Source organism: Carassius auratus, chromosome 18 (assembly GCF_003368295.1).
Source record: "Carassius auratus strain Wakin chromosome 18, ASM336829v1, whole genome shotgun sequence".
In the NCBI taxonomy this organism is placed as follows: domain Eukaryota; kingdom Metazoa; phylum Chordata; class Actinopteri; order Cypriniformes; family Cyprinidae; genus Carassius; species Carassius auratus.
Window position 1 is genome coordinate 17,821,469 of NC_039260.1, and position 10,747 is coordinate 17,832,215.

General features: G+C 37.6%; 1 protein-coding gene across 1 annotated transcript; it reads right to left on the minus strand.

Moving 5' to 3' along the window:
* Positions 1 to 268: 268 nt before the first annotated feature.
* leo1 (LEO1 homolog, Paf1/RNA polymerase II complex component) lies at positions 269 to 9,594 on the minus strand. Its single transcript, XM_026287845.1, has 11 exons — positions 9,509 to 9,594; positions 8,211 to 8,822; positions 7,930 to 8,028; positions 7,747 to 7,841; positions 6,030 to 6,178; positions 5,753 to 5,932; positions 5,513 to 5,647; positions 4,110 to 4,245; positions 2,835 to 3,024; positions 1,484 to 1,581; positions 269 to 552 (listed from the first exon to the last, which is right to left on the minus strand). Exons 1-11 carry the CDS (start codon positions 9,564 to 9,566, stop codon positions 433 to 435), a joined length of 1,872 nt encoding a protein of 623 aa, XP_026143630.1. The 5' UTR covers positions 9,567 to 9,594; the 3' UTR covers positions 269 to 432.
* Between the last annotated feature and the right edge of the window lie 1,153 nt (positions 9,595 to 10,747).

Consider the following 10,747-nt stretch of genomic DNA (forward strand, 5'->3'; position numbering starts at 1 on the left):
CCTTCATAAATAACAGATTATAATTAGATTGATCTTTATACCAGGACGAAAATAAGTAGTACAGCTCAAATTCATCGGCACATGTAATCATAATCAACTTTAACTGTGTAGGGATTTAATTGAGGCCTTTTGTTAACATAAGCACAACCTTCTTTTGGATTTGTTTTTGTTTCCAGGGGTTTTTGACAGTTCTGACAAATTCAGAAGTCAAACTTCCAGGGAGGAATGAATAATCTTTTATCTACACATTTAATAAACCACAAGCAGGTCACATCTAGGTTATTGCTCTTTAATGATGTGTTGCAATGATGAGCATTTTCCGACTTTATACAATATACAAACATAACTGCAGGTTTGATTTTCTGGATTAGACACCTACTTTACTGTGATTATCCAATCACAATACGATTAAAAAAAACAAACACAAAAACATCACTCGTCTTCCACTTCCTCTTCCTCCTCCTCCTCATCACTGATGACATATTTTTTGGGTTTCTTGGCAGCAGATTCCTCATCTTCCTCTGCCTTCCGCTTTCCAGAGCTTTCTCCCTCCTAAAAGAAAGGATAAATAAATACCCAAAATAAATTAAATTAATATCCTGAATTCTGTTTTCTGAATTTAGCTTTTCTTGACCATTTTAAGATTCTAAGAGCCACAGAATTAAACACTTTTTTTTTGCTACTTTATTTTTAAGACTATATGTAAATGACCTCTGGTATGATTGGCTAACCTTTAAAAATAACAACAAATAAATGTATAAATATAATTTAATACAATCCTTATGCAGGATTTACCAATCAGAACCATGTTCTGGTGAAAATAAAATAAAAATCATGGCAAATTAATCAAACGTTGTGATTCATCTTCAAGGTACAGTTCAGCCAAAACTGAAAATTCGGTAATAATTTATACCCCCTTATATCAGTCAAAACCCACAAGACTTGTTCATCTTCAGAACACATCCCGTGAAAGTCCACGAAACCAAAATGTTCAAAAAGCTTCAAAACTCAAAGTCATAAACAGTCCATACAGTCTTCTGAAGATCAATTTATTTTAGCTTTGAAGTCATCCTGCGTTGAATTCATGTGCGCTTTTCATCACAAATAAATATTGATCAAACAGAAATTCATAAACCAGTGAGGTTCATTCTCATCTGTCAAACTTTTATAATGTCTTTTGGAAAGTTTTGCTTGTAGGGACTTTAATGGATGGACAAAAATGATGAGAGAACACTGAAAATATCTTGTTTTGGTGTAGATTAACGACTTTGTAGATAAAGTCTGTTGGGTTTGGAGTAATGTGTGTGTGAGAGGAAATGACAGAATTTGAAGCGGTTTCATTTGACTGAACTTGGAAATGGGAAATATCCACATGTACCCAAGGCTGCTGAAACTGGGCAGTCATTGTTATGCTCATGGTTGTGACGTTATTACCATTCCATTTTTGAAGGTTTTTGATTCTCAAACGGTCTGAAATGTTCACCTCATCACTGTCCAGTCTCTTGGCCTTCATCAGCCGCTGGGCCTTGTCTTCATCAGAACCTTCATCGCTGTCTGAAGAATAGATCCTGGCTCGCTCCTCTATGACCCACAAACAAACAAACAATTAAGCACAGCTCAAAATTCAGGACTGATTTTCAAGCATTCCAGTGAGATGTTCTTTCAGGAAATACCTTTTATTGGCACAAACAAATCAAACTGAACAAACTAAAAATCTAAATCTCGGTTGGACTCCGGCATAATGCAGTATTAATGAGCCGGCAGGTAATCGGCTAATGGCTGTACGGTTACTGTCAGTGAGAAAGCGTGTGCGTGAGACATGCTGTTTTGGGAACACAAGCTGTTGTTGCAGTGCAGAATGTTCTAGCTGATCGCAGCAGGTCTCAAACTCAATCAAAGAATCTGTTGTGCAGAAACTCTGACCCACGGGGGAGCGAGGGAATACAATATAGACGACAGACACAGCACCCCACCGCAGTTCAGAGGCCATTTCAACTGACCTACTTCCTCCAGAGACGGCCGTTTTCACACTATAACTATTGGTGCAGATGTGACTAGATTTGACTTCAAGTTAGTTTAAAGGGGGGTTCCTCACAAAAGAAGTTTGGGGGTACCATACATCTGCATTGGCACCATTGTATGGAAATTATTATTATTGATGCACAAATTTCTGCAACTAAAAATGATTGTCAAAACAGCACTTAAACATGACAAATACCCCATGATTCTCACCCTCAAGCCATCCTAGGTTTATATGACTTTCTGCTTTCAGACAAATATAGTGGGAATTTTCTAGAAAATGATTTAAAATGTTGTTCAAATATTCTTCAATTTAAATATAAGTATAAACAGAAGATATTTAATTTGTACGAAGATGGATGTGAAAATTGTTAAAACTATAACAACAATGATGGTTTCGTCATTGTTTTTGTTGCTGGAGTCGTCATTATTGCATCGTTGTTGTTTTTTTGTTTCGTTTTTTGTTTTTGTTTTTATATGTCATGTCAGTGAGGCCATCTAATTTGTAATTTGTAACTTTCTTAATATAAGAATGGGGTAGGAGTTTATAAGATTTTTTTTCTTCATCTTACTCCTGCTCTTCTTGTCATGGAATGTATTTTTGTGTGTTTGTTGGATTGTTGTTGTGGTATTTTGTGTTGCATTACCATGAAAAGAGAATAAATAAATGAAATGAAATGAAATGTATAGACATTTCAAAAAGAAGTGAGAGTAAGCGATACTATATGTACACTAAATGCTTTTTGCAAAGTGGTCTTTGCATGGATCTACAAACATTCTGAAAACACGTGAATGTATTTCTTGCCATCACATACCCCTCAGACCTCCACCCTTATATTTGCTCTTGATGGCAGCCAGGCTGATGGATTCTTCACCCTCCTCATCCTCGTCATATCGGTCTGGCTCCAGATACCCGGCATTCAGACCTCGCTGGTGCTGTTTCTCTCTCATGCGCCTCTGCTGGGATTCACGGCGGATAGATGCACGTAACCTCTCCTCTTCTTTCTGCACACACACACACACACGCACACAAAATAATAATAATAAAAATCAACGTCACTGCAGGATTACATTGAATAAACACATCCACATCCTGGATTACCAGTCAAGTGGAGATAAATATATATGCATTTTATCTGAGTAATGAAAAAGCATTTAAGAACTAAACCTTATTGGATTTAATAAATAATCTTGTATATTACATTTTAATCTAGAGTTCCCACACTTTTCAAAGTGAACAATTATTCAATACAAGCATTGTTTACTGTTCTTTTTGCTTAATGTAATGCATTCTTGCTGAATAAAATAATTATAAACTTACTGATCCCAACATTTGAACGGTTATAAACAGTCATAAGTCATAAACGGGTCCAGACAACATAAACATCATTATCTGTGAAAGCCACTTTCAATAAAACTTTTATAGCTCTTCATTTACGAGATAAATTTTCCAGGGCACTTTAACTCCAGCAAGGCTGTCGGTCTAATAGCATCTGGGTCTTTGGGACTGACTTATGGTTGTCCATCTGATATGAAATCTGGCTCTTTGGACGTTAGACTTCTGGTCAGAGGGAGATAAATGAGAGAGAGGAAGTAGATAAAAACAATTACAGTACTCCACTTTAGTTGTCGGACAATCTGTTTAGATAACACGGCTGAAATCATACACGCATAACCCTCTTCTGCCAAGATCTGCTGTGTGTGAGGAAACATGCTGTGGGCCGAGATGACTCCGATAAGTCTGTCATGTGTCCACTGTCTTATGCAACAGCTTATCAGATATTTATGATGAGATTTTTTTTTTAAATTAAACGACAAAAGCAGAGTCATTGTGTGTAATCTTGTCCTTTAAGTTCCAAAACCTATTGGTGGAGCTCCCAAGCAGGACAGCTTCACGACCTAGTTTCCTCTGAAATCTCCAGGTTTTCAGGAAGAAGAGTTTTTCATTAAGGAGGATTTAAGTTGTGATATAACCACCCTCTAAAAACTCACTGCATTTCTGCATTGATATGAAACCTGCAGAATTTTTCCATCAGTCTCAGACTAAACTTAAATCTCTTTGCTGAGTGAAACGTATGCAATTGTTTTACCTTTATCATCTCATTTCTCTGGGATTCTGGGTCTCTGCCGGCCATGGGCAGAATTCGGATCTTCTGTGTCTTTGAGCAGCGGTCAGCGAGAGAGAGGGTCATCTTCCTGTGTGTGGCGCTGTCTGTGGAGTGAGGTCTGCAAGACACACGCAGAATAATAATAATAATGTAAAATATTTTAGAATTATTATAAATGCATATTAACCGAGAAACTGCATAAAACAGGTCTACTTTTAAAAATCTATCACACATTAAAAATACTTAAAAACTTGAAATATGTACTAAATCTTGCTGAAAAATAAATAAAAAGCACTCATGTTAATGCTATTTAACAAACCCCGAGAGACCCCTGTTGGTGGATTGGTGGCTGTTCAACATCTCAATTATCCAGAGCTAAACCAAAATGTTAGCTGAGGTTCTAGATGCTGATTGGTCAATACAGCATTTCAGTCCCGATAAAACATGACAAACATGCATTCTCCCACAGAATTCAACTATTAATCAAATATTTAACCTTTTTGGTAACATTTATAACATTTATTTTAAGGACCAGTTCTCAATATTAACTTAATAGCATATTAGCATACATATATTACTAGCATACTGGCTGTTTATTAGTACTTATGAAGCACATATTAATGCTTTACTCTGCATCCCTTAACCCGACCCAATACCTAAATTCAACAAATACCTTACTAATTATTAATAAGCAGCAAATTAGCAGTTTATAGAGGGAAAATATTTGTTAATAGTAAATGTGTTCCCTAATCTAAAGTAATAACACATTTTTAAGACAATTTATGAATAATATTTTCATTTGTGTGGCAGCCTTTGAAGCCTTCAGCCAAATTTGAACTAATTTAAATGTGACCATGATTTACACGTTTAAAACCCACAATATTTCTTTCAAATAATTCATTTCTATACATCTTTTGAAAGTGTCTGCATAAAGAGACTGCATAGGTCGCAAGATACTTTAAGTTGACTATATTTCCTTGAAACAATTTTCTAATAGTTAAACCTTATATATAAAATGTGCACTTCATGTTTCCTTTATTTTAGGTTGAAGTGCATAAATAAATAATTTCATATTTCCTTTTCGGTTTTTGTTTTAAAAACACACGCACACACACACACACTGAATTGTATTGTATTGTGCAAGCAATTGTTTAGTGAACTTTGTCTCATATCGCCACCTACCGTCCAACCAGTGAAATAACACTACTATCAATTCCTACTTCTTCATATTTTGGGAATAAATTTGTAGCCAGAGTCTCTTCTGTTATGTTAAGATATAGTATGTATAACTAGGTTTACATAAAATCATTAGAAGTCTATGTCACTGTTCAAATAACTAAATGTGTGTGTGTTTGTGTGTGTGAGAGAGAGAGGGAGAGACAGACCTGAAGGTGAGTTTGGTCTTGAACACAGCCTGACCCTGCAGTCCTGTGCCCTGGCGGATGAACAGGTGGTTGTGGTCACCCTGCAGTGGAGCTTTATACACGTCAAACACTTCATTCCCCAGGTGCAGAGACATGCTGCATGAGACATGAGAGGAAGGCTGATTTCCATAGCTTTGCTTCATCATACCTGAAGAACATTACTCAGCACCTAAAGACTCAAATCTGCATGCGTATCCTCACCTGCCATCTGACCATTTAACGATTCGTGCATTGCTGTCCTTGATTTCATTGCCCTCCTCATCACGCCGAGAGCGCCACCTGATGGTGTTTTCCACCTTCAGCTTCAGACGGGTTCGTCCTTCCTCATCCAACATCTCCTCATCCTCAAACTCATCCTCGTAGTACTGAGGGTCAAATGGCCTATGGAGAGACAGCGAGGAAGGACACACAGTCAAATGACTCTGTGGAGAAAGCGTTTAGCAACTTCGGGTCAGCGTTCCAGAAGACATTCACACACCTGGGCTCCACACTGAGAAAGTTGGGTAATTTGACAAAGTAGAGCTCACTGCCCAGATCTGTGCTGACTTTAGGAATCTCCACTTCGATCCTTGTCTCTGGAACCGGTTCCTCCTCGGGCTGATCTCCCTCCAGACCGTCCTCAGCATCCTGTTCATCCAGTTCAGATCAGCCAGGTGTTAGAGACGATAATAATAAAAATAAAATAAAGTCATCCTAATGCTTATTAATCTAAATTAGGACTGTTTTGGGAGACAGAAAAAGGGATGCAATCCCGTCAGGGGTGAAAAAGGTGGCAATGTAACTATTATTATGAATTATTTTAAAATAATATAAAAATAAAGAAATATTACTATAGTAATAAATAAAGCTGGTGAAAACAACTGCAAAAAATTCACTGTTATCTAAAATTATTCAGATCATGAAATAATATGTTGATCATATCACCCACCTCTAATTGTGTTAAATAATCACGATAGGCCTGTGCCAAAAATCGAATGCGATTTCCATGCGCATCTCATCAGTAAAGACGCTCCTGTAATTAGAAATACTTCTCCAGCACATACGTTCAGATCAGGGTTGCCAGGTTTTCACAACAAATCCTGCCCAGTTGCTTCTCAAAACTAGTCCAAAACTAGCCCAATCGCGGTTCCAGGAGGTTCCCCAAAAAATTGCTTCCTGGGGTTAGAATAAGTTTTTTGGCAGGGTTGCCTTGATAAAATTAGCATTTTAGTGACTGAATATCACGTTATTGGTATTGGGGTTGCTTCTATCCGCGGACATGAAAAGAACCGCAGATTTGGCAACACTGGTTCAGGTGGAACAGCATTTACTACACAGAGCCGTAGTACACCGACAACTAACACAAAATCGCTTTCAAAATCGACAAAGAATCGTCTGTGATTTTAAAATCGATTTTGTGTAGATTGTTGGTGAATTATGGCTCTGTGTAGTAGTAGTAGTAAAAGCCAACCAGTGTTGGCAAATCTGTAGTTGTTTTTCATGTCCGTGGGTCGAAGCGACAATGCCAATAACATGATATTAAGCCCATAAAATGCGAATTTTAGCAAGGCAACCATTCCAAAAAAAAACTTACATTTTAACCCCAGGAAGCAATTTTTATCGAGGAACCTCCTGGAAACGCGATTGGGTTAGTTTTGGACTAGTTTTGAGAAGCAACTGGGCAGGATTTGTTGTGAAAACCTGGCAACCCTGATCTGAACGCACGTGCTGGAGATATACTTCTAATTACAGGAGCGTCTTTACTGACGAAATGCGCATGAAAATCGCATTCGATTTTTAGCACAGCCCTAAATCACGACTGTGATTTTTGCAGTTTCTTTTGCTGGCACACCAAGATTGGTAGTATTAATAACATGCATAAACAATGCAAGAAAAATAAGTTACAGCATAAAAACTGGAATATGCTCAAATAAAATAATAACGAAAAATACTTTAAGTAAGGACCTAATCTCACTATTAACTAGTTGCTCAATAGCGTGCCTATTATTTACATATTCTGCATAACCATATTGTACATACCGAATCTTACCCAATACCTAAACTAAACTAAACTACCTTATTAGCTATTAATAAAGTAGCAAATAAGAAGTTTGAGACAGAAGTCATAGTTAATTTGTTAAGAGTGAGAATCGGACCTTAAAATAAAGTGTGACCAATCACAGAAAACTCTGAGTCTATGTGTGCAAATATCTGACCATTGGTTGCCCAGGTGTGGGAGGTTTCTCTGCATCGCTGTCTGATGAAATATCATCTGCTTCCCCGAACAGATCATTTGCTGCTGGCTTCTTACCTGCACACACACACACAAACAGAGTTTAACAGAGCTGCTGTGTGTATGACAGTGTGTTTCATCATTCATTCAATCATCTATCACTCACTCTGTGCATCGGGGTCAGAATCGGAGTCAGAGTCGGAAGCTATTTTTTTCTTTTTCTTCCGAGTGAATTCCTCCTCGCTGTCACTGCCCTTCAACGACTCTGAAATAAATGACCACAAACAAGAAGAACTTTATAGATATTTATTTTTTATACAATTATAATATTTGAGAGGCTGTCTTAGAATTGTGCACGTTATTCATATAAGAGAACTTGCATGCATGAATTTCTTCTTAGTCTTGTTCTATTCATCTATGTATGTATACCATTCCAATATACCTCACCTGATTTTTGTCTCTCCCCTTCATCATCAGAATGATCCCTCTCATCATCATCAGAGTTCTGCTGTTTGTCCTCATCCTCTGATTGGTCACTCTTTCCACCCCACTTCTCATCTCCAGAATGGACGTCTTTGCCTGACCCCTCTCCATCTGAATGAGGTGTGCTGGGAAGAGGAGTGCCGGGATCTGAATGCCCACTTCCTGCTTCGGAGCGTGGGCTGGCCGCCTCAGACCCTGGACTTCCACTTCCTCTTTCAGATCTGTGGCTTCCTGCTCCTGAGGCTGGACTCTCCACATCTGATCTGTGGCCCCTCTCATCTTCATCATCGTCCTCCTCGTGACGGCCCTCTGACCCGCTGTGTTCGTTGTCCGAGTGCATGGTCGCATCGGATTGGTTGCCGGATCGTTCTGATTGGCTGCCGCTGTGCTGGCTGCCGCTGTGCTGGCTTCCGTGCTCGTCTTCACTGTCGTCTCCAAACAGCTCTTTATTGCTCGGCTTTACCCCATCTTCATCCTCATCTTCATCATGACCTTGGTCACTCGCGCTGCCAGAGGCATTGCTGGCAGATCTGGGTCTCTCATGCTCCGAATCAGAGCCGGAACCAGAGCCGGAATCTGGATGAGACACATCAACACATGCATCAGTTTACTAAATAATTTAGCATATGCTTTTCTCCAAACTGACTTAAAGTATACTTTAGTTTAACTTCAGTACACATGAAATCACAGACCCTAAAAATGTCTGTCAGAAACATTTCACATAATAACAGTGTAAACAATTAATACAATTAGTATTGTGTATTATTTTCCATTAATAGTGTAAAGCCTGCTATCTTATCATAACATACTAAGCCTATGAATAATTTGGGCCTGTTTTTTTTTTTTATCAAAGTTGTCCTAAAACCAAAATGCGTTCTTGTCTTAGGACAACTTTGATTAACTGTTATGATTAACTTCAAATGTTGACAACTGTATTTGAACCATAACTAAATATCACAGTATCAAATATGACACTTAAAAAAAAAAGTATCAAAAACACAGGCAAACTTATATATATATATATATATGTCTAAAGGTTGGATAAATTGTTCCATAAATAATAACATTATGAATATATTAAGAATGAATTTAGCTTACGTGATAAAATGTGATGACAAAAAACGAGTGCAGAGCTGAAAGACTGATCGTCTTACAGCTCTACACATCGCTAAATAAGTGCTCATCTGATAGAAATATAGCTTCTTAAAACATAAATGAAATACATCTTCACTCATTAACGCACTAATGCAAATGTAAAGTACCTCGTTGCTCATTGTCGCTATCGCCATCACTACCGAACAGCTCGTCCATGTCCGCCATTCTCACCGGCTGCAGATTATGATCAACATCCGGGTAAACGTTTATGAAATAAAAGCGTCCGTAACATTTTATAAAATAAAAGCCCCGGTTTTTTTCTTCTTCTTTTTTTCTTTATTTTAAGTAAAAGCCCTGGAGATATTATTTGCAGACAAAAGCCCCTTGCATGAATTGAATCATGTGGTTTTAAGTTCAAATAAATATAAATAACAATGCACCCAAAGTAGGAAAAAAAAATATGATGCATTATTTGCTGGGAGGGTGTAAACTTTTGAATCAGATGATCTGGGTATATTTGTTTATTGAAGGAGCCTTGACTGAGTATTTAGAACTTCCTTTTTCTTTTGAGTTCAAGACAATGGCACATTTTACAAAACCAGGATTGTTTTGCTGTTTTGAGTTTAATGAACTTGTCAGTCAAGTAACCTGTAAACTGTAGCTCTTGAGTGGTTTCTCAAGAAGTAAAGCTATGTTCATTAAAATAATTATCACACAAAATAGAACATTTGCTGAAAACCCTCAGGCCACCCAAGATGTAGATGATTTTGTTCCTTAATTGGAACAGATTTGGGGAAATTTAGCATTATATCACTTGCTCACCAATGGATAAACAAGACAGGTAGAAGGAGAGTAACAGAACAGTTAGTAACTATTCTTTATCCTTGAGTCTGACGATGATTTCCTCACAAACTGCTGAAAAAGTACCTGGCACTTATGTTCTCTGATGACTGATAGACATGAGGTAATGCTGCTGACTTCAGGGTAGTTGAAAAAGGTCTTGTTCATCCCTGTGCAACATGAATGGACTTCTGCCATTATTTAAAACAACATATCACACATCCACATAAGGTTTTAATAACTGATAAGTTATTAAATAGGCAGACAAAAATAGATATTTCTCTAATAATCTGACATTCTATATGAAGCAAGATCTTTGCTGAGTCTATTATACAATGTAGAGTGTATTTTCTCCTTAAAGAATGCTTTGCAATGCCTCATCTACCTCTCTGGGGATTTTATTTCAGGTGGAAGACACATTATTCAGCAGTGTGTGCCCTCATCTGACCAGTTTCACTACATGATGTCTCCACAAGTATCTTATTGCTTGCTGATCTTCATAAAGGAGTGATTTGGAAAAATAATCAAAAGTAATACTAATAAGGATGACTGATATATAAGCACCT

Bases quoted from the DNA above. Each gene is read 5' to 3' on its own strand.
- leo1 (XM_026287845.1), bottom strand. From the start codon at position 9,566: ATGGCGGACATGGACGAGCTGTTCGGTAGTGATGGCGATAGCGACAAT. The intron at 8,823-9,508 runs GTACTTTACATT...TGTCTCATCCAG, and splicing joins TAGCGACAATGAGCAACGAG to ATTCCGGCTCTGGTTCCGGC. The intron at 7,842-7,929 runs GTGAGTGATAGA...GTGTGTGTGCAG, and splicing joins TTCTGACCCCGATGCACAGA to GTAAGAAGCCAGCAGCAAAT.